Source organism: Odocoileus virginianus, unplaced genomic scaffold (genome assembly GCF_023699985.2).
Source record: "Odocoileus virginianus isolate 20LAN1187 ecotype Illinois unplaced genomic scaffold, Ovbor_1.2 Unplaced_Contig_19, whole genome shotgun sequence".
Lineage (NCBI taxonomy): Eukaryota > Metazoa > Chordata > Mammalia > Artiodactyla > Cervidae > Odocoileus > Odocoileus virginianus.
In genome coordinates, this window is record NW_027224336.1 from 179211 (window position 1) to 197820 (window position 18610).

Genomic DNA, 18610 nt, shown 5'->3' on the forward strand with positions numbered 1-18610 from the left:
CCCGGGTTCCGACCCGGCCTCGCGCCCCGGCGGGCTCTGCGTCCTCAGCCCCTAGCCCAGCTTCGGCCCCGCGGCCCCGGCTCTCCCTTCGCAGACCCCGCCGCACCCCGCGCGCCCGGCCCTTTGCCCGGAACCCCCAGACCAGCCCCGCGCGCCCAGCTCGACGCCCTCAGCCCCCACCCTGCCAGGAGGCGCCCCGGTTGGCCCCGCCCCGCGTAGGCCCCGCCCCAAGCGCGGCTTTTAAGCTTTATAAAGTTCCTCTTTCCTACCTCGGAGGCTTAGTTTCACTGCTTGGACTTGGGACTCACCGCTGCCCTCAGCTCGAGTCGGGGCGAGGTAAGACTTGGGTCGGGAAGGACCAGGGCTGCGAGGCGGGTACCGCAGAAACCCGTTCGGGGCCCACCTCGGGGCAGCGCAGGGCACCCCAGCGTCGGCACCGGGAGGGAGCCCCGACGCCCACCCCATCTGCTCTTGGCCGGGGAGTCCCGGCCCCAGCGTCCGTGGGTCGGCCGAGCGCGGGCCCTGGGAGGCCACGCGCGGGACCGGGTGTGATAACGAGGTCGCCGGGCCATCAGCGGCCGAGGGGGTCGTCACCCACACCGGGCGGCAGGCTTAACCGCGGGGGACAGACCCTTCCTCCCGAGGCTGTTTCTGTTGCTCCTCGCTCTTGAGGGGCTCAAACTCACCTCAGCCCCCGGCTCGCGGCTTCCCGACCGGTGGTGGAAGAGAAGGCGCTCCAAATTCAGGCCACTAGGGGCCCCGCGCTCCGCGACCCCCGTCTTCCCGGCACCTTCCCGCCCCCGCTCCCCCCGCCGGCCTCCCCGCCCGGCTGATGCTCGGCGCGCGGGGATCCCCCACGACGAGGCTGCGCTCGCCGCCTGAGGCCAGGTCCCTCTGTCGCATGTGGCTCCCGGGCCACCTGGTCGTTGCTACCTGCCTGGGGCTCCGGGGCATTCTTGGGGCAAAGAGTGCGGGTTTCAGAGAGAGCCGCGGGAGAGCTGCCGCCACCGCGCACCTGGAAGGCCAGGCCACAGGGGAGTCCGCGAAACACGCGGGGCCACTGGGGAGTGCGGACTCGGGAGAGGGCGCAGGCGGAAACTGGCCGTGGCAGGAGAAATGGACTGCCCACGGCTCAGGCCTGGGCAGGGTAGCGGGAGTACGAGTGGGCAAACGGAGGGCCACGCGTGGTGGCAGCTGGATTTCGAAGGTGCGCGAAGATCAGAGCCCTGAGTCTGGGCAGCGCGCGGGCCGCGGGGGAAAACGCGAATGGAGCGTTCAGAAGGTGAGGTCGCGGACGGGCTCGGAGAGGCGGCAGGACGGCGCGCCAAGGGCACGCACGAGCCGGGGCGGCTGAGAAGGGCCTTCTCTCGGGTCTTCGGCGTCACAGACTCAGCGGCGCGCGCCTCGCCGCCTCCGAGACTCCGCGGCCTCGTGGTCATTGCCGGAGGACCGCCTCCTCTCTCCGCAGCGCAGAGCGAGTGCTGGAGCGGAGCCTGGGTTGCGAAGGGACAGCATCGGCGCGCGGGGCATGAACCTGGAGGGCGGCAGCCGAGGCGGCGAGTTCGGCATGAGCTCCGTGAGCTGCGGCAACGGGAAGCTCCGCCAGTGGCTCATCGACCAGATCGACAGCGGCAAGTACCCGGGGCTGGTGTGGGAGAACGAGGAGAAGAGCATCTTCCGCATCCCCTGGAAGCACGCGGGCAAGCAGGACTACAACCGCGAGGAGGACGCCGCCCTCTTCAAGGTACCCGGGGCGGGGCTGGGAGGGGCCAGGGCCCTCGGGCCGACCCGACCCGGGTTCCGCGGGCTGGTCCGCGCCGCGCGCGCCGGGCCTCGTGCGGGAGCGCGGGTGGCCCGCAGCTCCTCCGGGCCACTTCGCAGAGGACAGACCCGGTGCCACGCCTGAGCGCGTGGGGCGCACGGTCCCCCGGAGTCAGGTGCCCGTCCGCGCTCCCACCAGGTAGAGGGGTGGGCCAAGGCTGCGCCTCTCTGTCCCTGGCGGCCTCTTTCTGGAACTTTGGATACCTCCTCTCCTCCGCGGATCAGCTGTGTCTCTTCCTTGCGCGCGAGCAGGTGTGTGCGCTGCGCCTCTCAGGTCTGGTCTCTGCGCCCCTCCCCACGTTGTCCCGCCCTCACGCCCCCTCTCTGGACAGCGCTCTCCTTTAGGCCTTCGTTGCGCTCTCTCTTCGTGTCTCTCCCTCTGTCTCACTGTCTCTGTGTGACTCCCTCTTCCCGAGTCTCCCTTCCTCTTTCTCCTGTCTCTCCCTCCCAGGGTCTCCTTCGGGCCTCTCTCTGGGGGTTTCTCTTTGCCCTGTGTGTGTGTGTCCCTGTCCTGACCGTTTTCCCCTTGGGCCATTTACCCAGCGGCCAGTGCTGCAGGGCCCGGCCCCACCACCTGTGGGCAGAGCGTGGATGGGGACTTCCTCAGGGAACTCGCCCAAAGAGAACCTCAGGCTCTCTGACGTCCAGAGGTGCCCTGTGGTGGCCCCTCAGCCCACAGCTCTGTCCTTGCTTCTAGCCTAACTGCTTCATTGGTGGGTGAGCCTTTGTGGGGGTCCTCCAATCTCACCCATCTTCTATAAACACCTGGTGTCTTTCTGTCCCACATTCCTGTGACTTTGAAGCCCCCCCCCCCCACCATTCTTTCCTTTAGAAATACAGTTTCCAGATTCATTTTTGAAAGACCTACATTTTAACTTTTCCCTGCTTCTTTCCCACCAGGCTTGGGCACTGTTTAAAGGGAAGTTTCGAGAAGGCATCGACAAACCAGACCCTCCCACCTGGAAGACACGCCTGCGATGTGCTCTGAACAAAAGCAATGACTTTGAGGAGCTGGTGGAGCGGAGCCAGCTGGACATCTCGGACCCCTACAAAGTGTATCGGATTGTCCCCGAGGGAGCCAAGAAAGGTGGGCTTCCTGGCCTGGGGCTGCCTGCACTCACACCTCACGCTCACTGTCAGAGTCTGGTTTTTTGTTTGCTGCTTTTGTAGCCTGCTTGCCTCGGCCTCCCATTCAAGCCTAGCAGGTGGTTTTCCCAGCTTCTCTGGGTCACAAATTGAAGTTCTCCTGGTGTTAGTGCAGGATTTCTCAGACTCCTGGTCTCTTCCTGTGTATGTGCATATGTGTGTGTTTTCTAGTTAGTTCTCCTAAGATATGGGCCAGATTTCCAAGCCAAAAATGGAAAAGCTGTTTGAAGCTTACTTACTCATCTGTTTCTTGTGATTAGCCATTTTGCAGAAGGGAAGGTTCATGATCTACATATCGTTACCATTTGTAGTAAGAGAAGTGTCAACATTTAAACTTTGCCATGGTCAACTGGGCTGCTTGTTAAAACTAAAGTTCCCACTTTCCAAGATTCTGACCCAGAGCAGAGCCCAGTTTAAACAAACCACAGGTGACCTCACTAGATGGACATCTGCTGGGGGAGCTCATGCCACGAGGCCCATCACCCTCGGGCTTCTCTACTTGTGCTCCCTTTATGGGACCTTGTAGGAACCAGTTTAATGGACTGGACAAATAATTGCCCAAGGGAATTGCAGAAAAATGCCTTATTTGTCAACACTGTGCTATGCATTCTAGGAATTAGACTCTCAGGTATTTTTCTAAGATTTGACATTTCATCCTGTCAGTTCCTTTTTCACACTGTGCGTTTCCCTTTTCCCCAAACCCTCAGGAGCAAAGCAGCTGAACGTGGAGGACCCGCAGCTGCCCATGAGCCACCCGTACGGCATGCCAGCTCCTTACTCCTCGTTGCCTGCTCAGGTATGGGAGGGGCAGGGCTTCGAGCAAGGGAGTCGGGGCCTATGAGAGGCGGTTGGGCCAGATCCCATGTGGCGGGAGAGACCTGCAAACAGAAGCAAGCAGAACTCTGTTTTTGCTGTTTGTCAAACTGCCAAGCCACATCCCAGGTTGCTGGATGAATGTTTCAGTTTCCACCTGGTGTTGCTGGTTTGAAGAGAGGGAGATGAGGGTGGGTGTATCTGCTTGCTGGTTAGATTTCCCCACTGACTCTGAAATCTTCTGGGAAACAGACCTTTTGTGGAAGCCAAAGATTTTGGAAGCAGGGCTTTATCATGTGAAACCACAGGGCAGCTGACCCCGTCGGACTTCTCCGATGTGAATCCCAGCTCTGTTTTATCCACTTTGCTGGAAGGGAGGCAGAGCCCCCAGCAGGGCTCTTGGTTTAACCATATGATGAAGCCTCACATAAAGGTCGCTTGACAGCGCTGTCTCGTTTGTGCTTTGGATTCTTTGTGGCGAGTTTCCACCACGACTTTTCTGATGATAAGAGGATTTGGCTGCCTGCCACACGAGTGGTCCCCGAGGAGTCTGGGGGGGCTCCCCCAGGCTGACCCCTAGCTGGCCGCTCTCCACCCCAGCCCCCCTCTGGTTCCTCCAGCAGGTTCACAACTACATGATCCCGCCCCACGACCGGGGCTGGAGGGAGTTCATCCCCGACCAGCCGCACGCAGAGATCCCATATCAGTGTCCCGTGACCTTCGGACCCCGCGGCCACCACTGGCAAGGCCCAGCCTGTGAAAATGGTAAGGGCAGTGCCTGTGGCCAGAGGGCCTGGCCCCTCCTGGCCTGACCTCCGGGCAGTCCCGTGGCTCTCTGCCTGCTCGGAGCTGCCAGGGAAGGCCCCGCCAGGCTCCAGGAAGCTGCCCTGCTTTTCACAGAATGTAAGCAGTGTGCCCACAGCTGCCCAGTGAGACTGAGAGCTGGAGTCCACCTCCAGGTCTCCTGACCCCAGAGCCCAGCCACACAGGACAGGGAACATCAGAATTCAGACTGGCCGACTTCACGCTTAATAAGCTAACATGTTTCTCTCTCCTTGAATAATCTTAAATTTTATTTTTAACCTTGGGCAAGAAGTAGTTGATTTTGTTAGTGTTCCCAGAGAAGGCTGGACCATCCCTTAATCCTGACTGTCTCTGTCTATACATCTGCAAAGCTGGCATCGCATAGCTGTGGCCTAGCCCCCTGCACCCACCTCAGCCCACAGGGACCCCAGGGGAGTTTTGTGCTGGTAGATTTCTCTTAAGCAGTGGTGTGTCCAGGCAGTCGTTCCTGGGATTAGAGGTGATGGTAAGAAGAGGATATGTAAATACTTTGAAGGAAGCACAGAAGGTCTCCACAGAAGGGGGCCTGGTGGGTGCTGCTCTTGGACTGAATGACGTGGTCCCCGGAGGCCTTCACCAGCCCTCAGAATGAGACCTCTCTCAGAGATCTAGTTTGCTAAGTGCAGAGGTTTCACACAGTGTGTTCAGTGCATCAAAGTACAAGCTGTAAGGACCTGTGAGTTAATTGTTTACATAGAATTCCTGAGACCCGTCAACACCTAGATGTTTTGAATGTTCTAGGAGTATTGGCTCCTTTTTCCAGTCATGTCCAGCTCACTCTTAGCTTATGGAATTGAAGAAGTAGCCTATTATTTAAGATTGGTTTTGAGTGACATATTTTTTTAAAAAAAAATCACAAAATTTGGTTTTATTAGCTTTTTAAGAGTGATTTGCAGCAAAAGTTGGTTTTCCATATTGTGGTGGGAGAGTCAGCTGATGCTGGACAGGTTCCTGCAGTTCAGACCTGGGTCTGGTGCATCAGCTCTGCTGAACTAGTGACCCTGGTGCAAAGGGTAGGCTGGTGGACAGATCTTGACACATAAGTGACATTACGTGATGTGCCAGCCAGCTGAGGTTCTAGCACACACTCTGTGTTAACGTCTCACGCAACACAGCTACTGTACTGGCTGGAGCCATGGTTCCCTTTCCTCCTGAACCCAGGAGCAGTAACTAATGAACCAGGCCTATCAACATGTAGGGTTTTGGTCTGGCTCTTGGAGGTTGGAACTCATGTAGAGACCTGGGCTCAGCTCTGCTGTGAGCTCTCTGTGTGCATGTGGTGAATCACACAGCCTCTGAACTCAGTCACCCTGCCCATCAGCTGTGCAGGGACAGTGCACAGCCGTCCAGTTATGAGACGAGTAGACGCTGGGGCTGAGCCTGGCACGCACAGTGAATGCTGCACTGGGGCCTGGAAAGTGACCAGGACAGCAGGTCTCAAACGTTCTCAGCAGACACACACACACAGGTGACTCTGAGGCGCTGGAGTGTTAATGACAAAAAAGAAGGGAAGGAAGGAAAGGAGAGAGGAAGAAGATTGCAGAGGCGATGCCAGGTTTCCTTCCAGCTGTGAAGAGGCTCGTCCCTCTTCAGCCTTGGCTTTTCAGTAGGACCTCAGACTCCTTGCCTCTCGGGAGGGGGTGTGTGCAGGGCGGGCAGTGTTGCTCCGGAGGGCCCAGGCCCTTCGCTCCCAGCCTGGTGCACCCCTGGGGCTGACGGGCCACCCTCAGACAGAGGCAGCTTCCCTCTGCTTCCGAGGGACTCTGTTAGACGGCATCTGATTTTTATTTGCAAATGCAGGTTGCCAGGTCACAGGAACCTTTTATGCTTGTGCCCCGCCTGAGTCCCAGGCCCCCGGGATCCCCATAGAGCCAAGCATAAGGTCTGCCGAAGCCTTGGCCCTCTCAGGTGAGTGGGGGCCCCCTGGAGGCGGCGTCTGCGAGGGTCTTCTCACCTTGGGTGGATTTGAGGGGCCTGGAGTGGGTAGAAGAGTTAGCACCAGGGGCCGGCTTCCCAGCCTGACCCACTTCTCCAGGTGGATCTGAGCTGTGTCAGCTCTCCAGGAATGTGCAGGTGCCCCAGTTCCGTTTGCCAGGGGCCCCTTCAGCCAGCTTCTCAAACCACGCTTCAGGGGCTCCTCATGGTCCTTGCAGGCTTAGCTGCAAACAGGTGGCCCATCGGCATCCCAGGACGCTAGTTCTGGGTTCTTTCTCCTCATCACATACAGTGCCTCTCAACCAGCATCTTGCTCTTCCTTTGAGCGTGGTGTGTCTCACAAACAAATCCAGATCAGATCTGGTCTTTAGAGTTTCATCTCTAAAAGAGGCCCGGATCTCAGCCGTCTCACCTGTTTTAAGGAAGACACCTTGAGGTGTGCTAAGCGTGTGTGATATCTGCATATTTATCTTTTAGATAGTGTTTTGATTGTTTTAAAATGAGATTTGCATATGTTAAAAATGAATAGTTTATGCTTTGGAATTCTCACCCTGCCCCCTGCCCTCTTTGAAAATCAGCGACAGGAAACATAAGCTGGATTCTCCAGGTTTCAGGAGAGCACAGCTGGGGCCCTTCCTTGCTCTTTCTGGTTCTGAGGTTCTAAAGGAGGCTTCCTGCCTTTCTCAGATGCTCCTGGATGGTGGAGGGAGCAGAGGTGTCTGAGCAGAAAGGCCTGTGTTGTTTTTAGAAACTTTCAAACCCTTTTCTTAAGCAGCTAGGACTTGAGTGTGTGCCTAGAGAGTAGGAAATAAACAGCTATTTATATCCCTGTGACCTCGTGATTTCTGATGACGTTCAATGAAATGAAACCCCGAGTGGCCGACACCCACTCCTCGGGGTTCACGGCGGCAGGAGCGGCAGAGGCGGCTGGAGGCAGTAATGTGGGTTGTCTGAGTCTCAAAACCTACCTTTGAGGAATGAGACGCTTTTGTGGGTTTCTTTGGGTGCGCTCAGTACAGATTACCATCCTGGCCGTTTATCCAAGGTCGGCCACCCGTTCAGGCTTGAACCCCACGCAGTTGCCCATGGTACTTCAAGTCCAGGGCCCTCGGCAAACCAGGTTGGTCCTTTCAGCCCATCGGTCAGATTTTAGAGAAGGTTCTAAAATCAGCAAAACTTCAGAAATGAGCTCATATTGTTTAGTTTTGGAGAAAGCATGACTCTAGAGCCATCCTCAGACTCAAACATAAACCAAGGTGTGTCTCAGCTGACTTTACGCTTGGGCTGTTTCCTTCATGAGGGTAATTTTACAATAAGAGTAGAACACACACAGTGGGAAAAGAAGTTAAAAATCAGTAAAGCAAAAATGTGAAATAAAAACATTATAGTCCCACTCAGAGCTCACCAGTGTTAAGGCTTGTCCTTCCCCAAACTTCAATGTGCTTCTGTATGTATGATTTTCTTTTCCTAAATGACATCATACTGATGTTTTTAGTGTAGTTTTGGATGTGTGGACATATTTGCCTTTTTTCTGAAAGACCATTGTACTTTTTTGCTAATAAGAATTATTTAAGGTAGGATTCGGAGAAGGCAATGGCAACCCACTCCAACACTCTCGCCTGGAAAATCCCATGGATGGAGGAGCCTGGAGGGCTGCAGTCCATGGGGTGGCGAAGAGTCGGACACGACTGAGCGACCTCACTTTCACCTTTCACTTTCATGCACTGGAGAAGGAAATGGCAACCCACTCCAGTGTTCTTGCCTGGAGAATCCCAGGGACGGTGGAGCCTGGTGGGCTTCCGTCTATGGGGTCCCACAGTCGGACATGACTAAAGCGACTTAGCAGCAGCAAGGTAGGGTTTACTTCTTCCAAATTCAAAACTGATGGCCATGCTTATAATGAGCTTTTGCTTGGTGGCACATGACTTGGTGTGTTAGACATAAATGCTGTCATCACCACTACTGAGCTCTCCCCTAGATTCCGTGTGTCACACATTTGGAAAAATGCTGGGTTAGAGAGCCTCACAGACTGACGCAGAAGTCCTTCACCATTGGGCAGGCTCAGGCTCAGAGAGGGTCGTAGGCCTTGCAGTGTCTGCCCCCAGACCCCTTGGTACAGGCGTCCCACCAACGATGCTCTTCTAGAGCAATCGCCTGGCCCCTTGCTGAGTACCAGTTCCGGGCTCCTGGCAGTGAGCCTGCACTGACCGCCAGCGCTGTGCTTGCAGACTGCCGGCTCCACATCTGCCTCTACTACCGGGAAGTCCTGGTCAAAGAGCTGACCACATCCAGCCCCGAGGGCTGCCGGATCTCCCACGGCCACACCTTCGATGCCAGCAGCCTGGACCAGGTCCTCTTTCCCTACCCGGAGGACAGCAGCCAGAGGAAGAACATCGAGAAGCTGCTGAGCCACTTGGAGAGGGGCGTGGTGCTCTGGATGGCCCCCGACGGGCTTTATGCCAAGAGACTGTGCCAGAGCAGGATCTACTGGGACGGGCCCCTGGCGCTGTGCAGTGACCGGCCCAACAAACTGGAGAGAGACCAGACCTGCAAGCTGTTTGACACGCAGCAGTTCCTATCAGGTGAGGTGGAAAGGCTCGGCCGGAATGGGGCGCCTGTGCAAGCCGGGCCTGGGAGCGTGAAGCTGGTGATGGTTGGTGTGCCCCCCACAAGGGTCATGGCGGCAGGTTGCTCAGCAGGGCCTCCTTCTGTGCGGCCCTGCGCCCACCAGGCCCGACCCCAGAGTAGGTCTCCTGTTGGTTCACCTGTCACCCCATCTGCGAGAGCCTGTGAAGCACAGGAGATTGTCCCGGACCTGTGGTTCAGGCTGAGGTCTTAAAATTTTAGGATGTACCTACTCCTCGCCAGCCAATAAGGCTCCTGTTTTACTGGCACAAGTGGTCTCAGCAAGCATATCTGCTGATGTTTCAGCTCTTTTACGGTTCCTAGAAAAATTGTAAGGTTAAAGGTATGTTGTTAACGTTTGTGGTTGTGAGATGTGTCACCCTCAGCAGATGTCTCCCAGCAGGTGGGACCCCGGTAAGTGTGCTGAACTGATTTTGCAGAGGGGAAATTATGAGTTGTTTCTAGATTTCAAATCACATTTTCCAGAGTCACCAGGTTTTGTTTTCCTAGTATTGATTTCGTGGCAAGTAAATCAGGCCTGGGCTGGCTTTTACGAGTCCTGCGGCCACCTTGTGGGGGATGTCCGTCCCAGGGTCCGTTTGGCTGTCACCATCACCAGACCTCTTCTGGACAGAGAGCTGGTTCTCCCTCATCCTTAGCTCTTTTTGTATAAGAGCCTCCTTCAGAAACAGCCTGTGTCTGGGCTTTCATGGGCCGCCCCTTCCCCGAAGCTGCTTCTTGATTCAGCTCACCTGGAGCACAAAGCCTGTGCAGCCCACCAGCAGAGACTGCGCTCAGCTCCGGGGTCCGTGGCTCACGTTTGCTGAGGCTGCTCTAGATTCTCTTTCATTGCCCAAGCAAACATGTCCCTGGTGACTCACCCTCCCCCAGAGGCAAACTGGCAGGAGGAGGGAGAGCTAGCCTCTGGTCCCTGGCAGCAGCCCCTGCCTGACCCAGGCCTCACCACCCATGGGGTCATCCGTCCTGGGCCCAGTGTGTGGACCGCCTGCCGCAGAGCTTGAGGAGCCGGGAGCCTGAGGTCCGGGGCCAAGTCCGAAAAAGCCTGGCTCTGGGTCTCCTCAAGGGGACGGGTCTTGGTTTGAGAAGGGTCACTGCAGGTGGGAGGGGCTTCATCCTGGAGAAGGGGCCCTCGCTTCTTGGGGTGTCTCTGGCCCCGCAGCTGTAGGAACGGAGCTCTGCTGGACATGGCTGTCAGCCTCTGGGACTGTGGGCCCCATCATGTGGGATGGTGTGCTTCTTCATGGGGGGCTATGCGCCTCCTCATGTGGGGCTGTGTGTCCGCTCATGGGGGGATGTGCATCCCCTCATGTCCTCACGTGAGGGGGCTGTGCGCCCCCTCATGTCCTCACGGGGGGCTGTGTGTCTCATGTCCTCATGGGGGGCTGTGTGTCCCTCATGTGGGACTGTGTATCCCTTGTGTGGGGCTCTGTGTCCCCTCATGCCCTCATGTGAGGCTGTGTCCCCTCATGTCCTCATGTGAGGCTGTGTGTCTCCTCATGTCCTCATGGGGGGCTGTGGGTCCCCTCATGTCCTCATGTGAGGCTGTGTGTCCCCTCATGTCCTCATGGGGGGCTGTGTGTCCCCTCATGTCCTCATGGGGGGCTGTGGGTCCCCTCATGTCCTCATGTGAGACTCTGTGTCCCCTCATGTCCTCATGGGGGGCTGTGTGTCCCCTCATGTCCTCATGTGAGACTCTGTGTCCCCTCATGTCCTCATGGGGGGCTGTGTGTCCCCTCGTGTCCTCATGTGAGGCTGTGTGTCCCCTCGTGTCCTCATGGGGGGCTGTGTGTCCCCTCATGTCCTCATGTGAGGCTCTGTGTCCCCTCATGTCCTCATGGGGGGCTGTGTGTCCCCTCATGTCCTCATGTGACGCTGTGTGTCCCCTCATGTCCTCATGTGAGGCTGTGTGTCCCCTCATGTCCTCATGGGGGGCTGTGGGTCCCCTCATGTCCTCATGTGAGGCTGTGTGTCCCCTCATGTCCTCATGGGGGGCTGTGGGTCCCCTCATGTCCTCATGGGGGGCTGTGTGTCCCCTCATGTCCTCATGTGGGGCTGTGTGTCTCCTCATGTCCTCATGGGGGGCTGTGTGTCCCCTCATGTGCTCACATGGGGCTGTGGGTCCCCTCATGTCCTCATGTGAGACTCTGTGTCCCCTCATGTCCTCATGTGAGGCTGTGTGTCCCCTCATGTCCTCATGTGAAGCTGTGTGTCTCCTCATGTCCTCATGTGAGACTCTGTGTCCCCTCATGTCCTCATGTGAGGCTGTGTGTCTCCTCATGTCCTCATGGGGGGCTGTGTGTCTCCTCATGTGCTCACATGGGGCTGTGTGTCCCCTCGTGTCCTCATGTGAGACTCTGTGTCCCCTCATGTCCTCATGTGAGGCTCTGTGTCCCCTCATGTGCTCACGTGGGGCTGTGTCCCTTCATGTCCTCATGTGAGGCTCTGTGTACCCTCATGTCCTCATGGGGGGCTGTGTGTCCCCTCGTGTCCTCATGTGAGGCTGTGTGTCCCCTCGTGTCCTCATGTGAGGCTGTGTGTCCCCTCATGTCCTCATGGGGGGCTGTGTGTCCCCTCATGTCCTCATGTGAGACTCTGTGTCCCCTCATGTCCTCATGTGAGGCTCTGTGTCCCCTCGTGTCCTCATGTGAGGCTCTGTGTCCCCTCATGTGCTCACGTGGGGCTGTGTCCCCTCGTGTCCTTATGTGAGGCTGTGTGTCCCCTCATGTCCTCATGGGGGGCTGTGGGTCCCCTCATGTCCTCATGTGAGGCTGTGTCCCCGTCCCTCATGTTGTGACCGACCAAGAGCTGTTTCAGTTTAGCTCTTTCCCCGTGACCCAGGGCTGTGCTCTGTGCTACTGCAACCTCTTGTCGTGAAGTGTTTTCTGAGGTTCGAGGAGGAAACTAACTAAAAGCTGCAGCTGTGCAGGCGGGCCTCTCCACTCAGGGATTCCCGCGAAACTTCTTGAGCCGCCAGGCCTCTCAGCCAACTGTTTCAGAGAACTGAGCCAGAGCAGAGGCGTGGGTGTCACCCCCGCCCCCTAGCAGTGTGGAAGCCTGGCGCATGTTCTGCTGAAGTCAGTTAGGTTTGATTTGAATTCTGGAAGAAAAAAAAAAAAAAGCAGGAAGTCAATGGTCCAGTGAGTTAGCTAGAAACTTTTCTTCGGTTGAAGAGAACAGTGGAAATCTTTGATATCTACCCATTCAGGATCTGCAGCCTCCTGGGGACAGCCCCGCAGCCGGGCGCACATCTGATAAGGCCGCCGCGGCTGTGCACACGCGGCCGCGCCCTTGTGAGCCTCTCCTCTGCTGACTGACATGTGCTCTGGGGGCGGGGCCAGGGTGCTGGTGAACGTGGGCGCGGGGCGGGCCCAGGGCCCCATCCCACCCTCCGTTCTGAGGGAAGCAGCTCAGAGTCACCGGGTCTCCAAGATAACTTCCTGCACTCTGCGGTATCAGAGGTCGTGGGCAACACAGACTGTAGATTAGAGGTCCTGGGTCAAATCAGAAAATTTTGATTTTTTGAAAAAAGATTCTCCTCTGTGTAAATGATTCTTTTGGCCCAACATAGATCCATTTCCTTTTCGTCCTCCCCTACTCCTTTCTGAGACCTTTGCTTCCTTGTGGGTCCAAAGCTGCAAAACGAGCTCCGCCTCTTGGGGTGCAGCCCCCTTGAGGTGAAGGCGGTGCCCCAGGAGAGACCCGTGGGAACACTCATATGCACCCCCGCGTCTGGTCCTGCCCTCACCTATGTCTGGCCTCCACATCCGCGTGGGCTCCCAACCCCTCCCTGCGTCCAGCATGCGGGTCTCTGAACTGTTTCCGTTGGTCTGCAGAGCTGCAGGCATTCGCGCACCACGGCCGGCCGCTGCCGAGGTTCCAGGTGACTCTGTGCTTCGGGGAGGAGTTCCCAGACCCTCAGAGGCAGCGTAAGCTCATCACTGCCCACGTGAGTGTCTGGTCACCTTCGGGTGACTCAGGGCCGGGCCCTACTTAGAGGGGTTCAGGTGGGAAATCAGTGTCCGGGGCTCTGGGCGGAGTGGGAGGGAGGGTGTCCGGGGACGGTGCCTCCCAGCCTGGACACCTGCCCATCACCACCTGGGATGACCTCTGGCCTGCACTGCACCCGACCCATATGTTTTGTTTTCCAAAGAAATAGTCATATTCCCATTTCATAGGGATTTAAAAGGATGGGGCTAAAAGTTGCCCTTTAAAATTCTTGACATTTAATGTTACTTTAAAAATGCCTCTAGCTGATCTTCCCTTAAGGGGAAACTTTCCCCCTGACTTGAGTATTGTGTAAGCCCCCTCCAAAAGTCCCCCATCCTCTTTTATTTCTGGGTTATTAGAATTTATTTAATTGTCGGGAGCTGGGGGCCATCAATGTCTGGTGGAGCAGAGTCTCTATGGCCTTCAGGCAGCTCAGGCCATGGTCACGCTTTCCAGCAGAGTCTAGCATGGGTTCACCTGCACCAGGTAAACATCTTTCACAGAAAAGGAAAGGAGGAAGGTTTAGAGAGATAACATGTAGCATTAAGTCGCCGCAGAAAGCAGAGTTTTGAGTGCTCGGGATTTTCAAATTTGAAATTGAAGCCTCTGAAGGCTGTGATCTGTGAAAGTTATTAACAGGCCCAGGTGACAAATAGCAGCAGGGAAAGTCACACCAAACAATAAGAGAAATCAGGTCAGATCTTTTAAAAAATATTGTAATTAAAATTTTCAAAAAGCTTTTATTTTAGAGTATAGCCGACAACGTTGTGACAGTCTCAGGTGGACGGCAGAGGGACTTGCCGCACACATATATATGCATCCACACAACCCCTGCTTCTTGATTATAAAATCAAAAAACAACTGACCAACCAACAGAAATACAGTCCCCATAAATCTTTAGAGTTTTCTCATGAATTCTGTCACTGACCCGACAGTTACTGATATAATAACAGATTCTTGTTAACAACTGTCCAAGGACTGAGTGACCTCGGCGCAGGCACACAACACCTCGGAAGATGGTGGTGAGCCCTGCGTCTGAGTCTCGGGGCTGGCACACACTGGCCTGGGCCAGCCGGGACCCTGGGTGCACCCAGGAGTCTTGCTTCTCTTATTATGGATTGAATTTGCTTCAGTGACTTCAGATGAGTTATGCCTGAGCCATTATATGTTGACTCTCATAAAGGCTCAGTTGAGGAGCACAGCTGACGGGATGAATGTGCTCCGTTCCTTACTGTGGGTTCAGAAAAAGCTGGGCATTGACTACTCTCTGGTGGATGTGCTCCACCCTCATGCTGAGACTAGAGGGATCTGGGCTCAGTTAACTTCTCTTTTTCCACCATCCCTGTTAAACGGCAGATGTGGAAAAATAAGTCCAATGGCCTAACTTACCGGATTACATTAAACTTTAATGAGACACAGGTTTGATCCCTGGGTCAAGAAGATCCCCTTGGAGGAGGGCATGGCAACCCACTCTGGTATTCTTGCCTGGAGAATCCCAAGGACAGAGGAGCCTGGAGGGCTACAGAACATAGGGTTGTGAAGTTGGATGCACCTGACATGACCGAGCATGCACGCACCTTAATTTAGTTTTACCTTAATTTACCTTTAGTTTTACCTTAATTTTTACGTTTACCTTTAATTCGGTCATTTTACCAATGTGCTTGGTTTAGTTCTAGTTTAGTGTAAATGTCAAGTGGCAGCTGGTTTACAAACACCATCATTACCTTTCCTTTCAACTGAAGCGCAGATTCAGTAGATCCTGTTTGTAGATCACTGTGCTCTCCAGAAGGCTCCTCATGTGGCCTGTCTTCACAGTCAGGGCACCTGACTGCACGTGTGACCGCATCCTTAGATGCGGCGGGTTGTTGCCAGATGTCGACGATGCCTTGCTTTGATCTCCCGCTGCAGGTTGAGCCTCTGCTAGCCAGACAGCTGTACTATTTCGCTCAGCAAAACAGCGGACACTTCCTGAGGGGCTATGACCTGCCCGAGCACGTTGGTGGCCCGGAGGACTTCCACAGGCCCCCGCGCCACTCGTCCATCCAGGAGTGAGAGCCCCGGGCCGGAGGCGGCGCATGTGTAAATACGCGCGAGGGGGTGGCTGGCTGAGCCCCTGCTCTTTCTCTGCGAAATGTGGGAACGGGGGCTTCAGTCCCACCCCTGAGGAGAACACTGGTAGAAAATCAACTTGACAGATGAGCTTTTTCCAGAAGAAAGAATGGTTTTCAGGGTCTTCTGTGGACCCCAATGATAATGTGAAAACTCATCATCATGTGGTTTACATTTACTGACTTGCTGTCTCCAGTCTGATGTGGACTCTTTCTTGCATGAAGACTGAGAAACCTGTGCTTCATCGCTGACCGCCAGGATGGCACGAAGGTACCCAAGTGCCAGTCTGTTTCTCAGGGAAGTGGAACCTACGTGTTCTGCCCGGAGGAGGAGTGTGGATGGCGCACCTCGGGACGCTGACAGGAAGACAGACCCGGCTCCGGGGATCCCCACCTTCCCGGGGCCCCTCCCTGGGTGGCCTGCCACCTGCTGTCTGCACCCCCAGGCCCGGAGCCCAGCTGGTGTGACCCTACGGTGCTTCTCGGGCCAAAAGCATCAGGGCCACCCTAAGCGCAGTGTTTTCTCACCTCATACTGACTGGTTAAGATACTTTTTGTTTGTCTTTTTGTCTCTCATGCTATAGAAATTATTGCTGTAGCAGAAAGAGAAAGACTGACGGATCAACAACCCAAGACGTAGTTCTGAAGCTCGGTGCGCGTCTCCCCTCTTGCCCTGTTTGTTAGGAGACCGGCCACCATGGCAACACTAAGAGGAGGAGCGCCCGCCTGCCCGGGGGGAGCCCTGCGCGGGGGCAGGACAGGGCTCTGCAGATTGAGCAACTGCAGGCCAGGGGAGCTGTTTTTGCTTACTTTGTATATTATACGCTTCCTCATGCCAGTGACCATTTGACAGGGCCTAAAAATTATTGGGCTTTTTCCAAACACGGCTTTTTATAGAATCACTAAGATATCTAATTGCTTAAGTGAACCTGACCACTTCTTTGCTGTTCTTTTTGGAAAAGTACAGATGTTTGGCCCATGGGCTAGCAGTTTATTCCTGTCCTACTAGGACAGGAAGTAATTGCCATAACTTAGGCTCAGTGTATGAACGGATGATTCTCTTATTCTACTCTGTGTCTTTAAGTAATTCAACAAACTTGCATTAGACAGATTGTAGCTTTTATCTGGAGAAGGCAATGGCAGCCCACTCCAGTACTCTTGCCTGGAAAATCCCATGGATGGAGGAGCCTGGTGGGCTGCAGTCCATGGGGTCGTGAAGAGTCAGACATGACTGAGTGACTTCACTTTCACTTTTCACTTTTATGCATTGGAGAAGGAAATGGCAACCCACTCCAGTGTTCTTGCCTGGAGAATCCCAGGGATGGGGTCGCACAGAGTTGGACACGACTGAAATGACTTAGCAGCATCAGCTTTTATCCAGCTTAGTAAGCAATGAAGGCTGGAAATGTCATTTCTTCTTTTTTTTTGGAAAACGTTTTTAGGGATAAAATAATACATATTACCCACAGAAGTGTTTGACAGTATAAAAAAGCAAAACCCAAAGAGAATCTTCCTTTTTTTCCAATTCAAATCATCCTCCTTATAGGTGCCCACAAGAAGAATTTGATTCTTACAGCAGATTTTACTTTTCTATAGATAGACACAAACCTAAAAAATCTCACGGGTCCTTCGTGCACCCAGAGGTGCGGATTCACCTGCTCCTGGGGTGCTCCTGCCGAGCCCAACTGGAGGCCCTCAGCGCGGTTTAAGTGGTTCATTACCCATGCGGAGTGAACCCCTTCCGACAGTAGATTGTACTCCGTGGGCTACAGTGACTTATGCATCTTATAGATGTGAGCATCTGGGGTACATTACCCCCAGGGGGCAGGAGACTGCGGGCCACGGCATGGCTATGCCTCCTGTGGCCGGCACCCCGCCCTCCAAGCAGACGCACGACTCCCTCGTCTCCTTTTCCAACACGAAGCTGCTCTGACTCGAGCTCCGTGTCTGGCAGATGCTGTTGACCGGGGCCACTCCCGTCCACGTGCACAGTGCACATGAGCGGCAGCTTTCTGTGGTCTGGGGGACCCACAGCGTGGGGCGGTAGGTGGAAAACCATGAAGCAGGCCCGGTGAGGGACCCCGATGTGGGCTTAGCAAACAGTCTAGTGTGTTAGTGGAGGATGCTGTGAAGTTTAGGCCCTTGTTATCTGGAAGAGTTTTAGGTCCGCGGGGAAGGTCTCGGGGGCGCCCCTGGCTTGTTTCTTGTTCCTGAGGTTTGGTCACACTGTGGGCAGACCAGCATCTTCTGGAGCACCACAGAGAGCTCCTTCACACCATGGCTTCGGAAGCTCCTCAGTCACCACGCGGAGACCCAGCCAGGTGGTCGGTTTGCAATGGAGAAACTGCTCCATGTGGCCCAACAAGCCTACAACCATGGGGACCTCCTGAGTCCATCAGTGCCCTGCATGAGCAGAGAGGCATCCACGGGCTCAGCTGTGAACAAGGCTTTCGTCCCAGGTCACTGCAAACAAGCCCGGGTGCAGGTCTGACATGGGCTGTGTCCTCAGGCTGGTGATGGGGTTGTGTCCCCAGGGAAGGTTGCACCAGTGAAGGTCTTTTATTTCTGTGAATCATTTTATTAGCAAAAATCCAGACACAGTGTAAGCCCTTCCATTCTCCTGCAGTCACATCACCCCGCTTTCTCCACAGGCGAATCTCCTCGGGAGGTGCTAAGCTTCCTTAAGCTCAGCATCTTTGTTACCTGTCTCCCTAAACAGCTGTAGCTCATGTGGGCTGTCCTGCCGTGTGCATCGTCTTGCAACTCGCCTCTTGGGCCCTGACTCGGAGCTGGACACATGTCAGTGTGCGGGGGGTGGTCTCCTCTAGCCCTGTTTACTGTTGTGGAAGACTGTGAGGGCCGATTCCCGGTTTCTCTTTTCACGACTTTTAGGAAGGCAAGTGTGTGGAGCACAGCTGAAGTTACAGGAGAGACAGGCCAGCCTCTTCCAGGGCAAACTCTCTGTTAACCTTTTGGGGAGGGGGCTTTGCAGGTGCAGAGGGTCTCCCACCGCCCAACCTCACTCCTGGGACTGTTCCAGGCTGAACAGTCCTTGGACAATTGTACATAATCTTATGAATTTTGCTGCAAATTGCTTTTCAAAGCAGATTTATATTTGTGACATTTTAGAATGTTAATAAAGATTTTTTTTAAGCAGTCTTTTATGGGCTGTGTGTGTTATTAAACCCTCATCTTGATAGCTTTTTAAATACTTCCTCCTTCTGTTGCATTTGGCAGCCTGTTTCCTTCCTGGTTGCTGTGAGCCTCCCAAAAATCAGATCTCACATGTTCAGCTCATTTAAAAAAAAAAC

At 55.0% G+C, this 18610-nt stretch overlaps 1 protein-coding gene across 4 annotated transcripts; it reads left to right on the top strand.

Moving 5' to 3' along the window:
• Window positions 1–272: 272 nt before the first annotated feature.
• IRF4 (interferon regulatory factor 4) lies at window positions 273–18458 on the top strand. Of its 4 annotated transcripts, none has more exons than XM_070464168.1 (9): window positions 273–336; window positions 1469–1744; window positions 2722–2908; window positions 3675–3763; window positions 4401–4545; window positions 6424–6531; window positions 8787–9140; window positions 13038–13150; window positions 15100–18458. In XM_070464168.1, the coding sequence occupies exons 2-9, from the start codon at window positions 1529–1531 to the stop codon at window positions 15241–15243; spliced, it is 1356 nt and encodes a 451-aa protein (XP_070320269.1). In that variant the 5' UTR covers window positions 273–336; window positions 1469–1528; the 3' UTR covers window positions 15244–18458. The 4 variants fall into 4 exon arrangements, with proteins under 4 accessions (XP_070320269.1, XP_020739877.1, XP_070320270.1 ...); XM_020884218.2 differs by having other exon boundaries at window positions 4404–4545; XM_020884217.2 differs by having other exon boundaries at window positions 299–336; window positions 1474–1744.
• The last annotated feature ends 152 nt before the right edge of the window (window positions 18459–18610 follow it).

What these genes read in the sequence shown, in the direction of transcription:
- IRF4 (XM_070464168.1), top strand. Translation starts at nt 1,529, where the DNA reads ATGAACCTGGAGGGCGGCAGCCGAGGCGGCGAGTTCGGCATGAGCTCC. An exon ending in CGAAGCCTTGGCCCTCTCAG is followed by an intron (nt 6,532 to 8,786) that starts GTGAGTGGGGGC and finishes CTGTGCTTGCAG; the next exon opens with ACTGCCGGCTCCACATCTGC. An exon ending in CACGCAGCAGTTCCTATCAG is followed by an intron (nt 9,141 to 13,037) that starts GTGAGGTGGAAA and finishes GTTGGTCTGCAG; the next exon opens with AGCTGCAGGCATTCGCGCAC.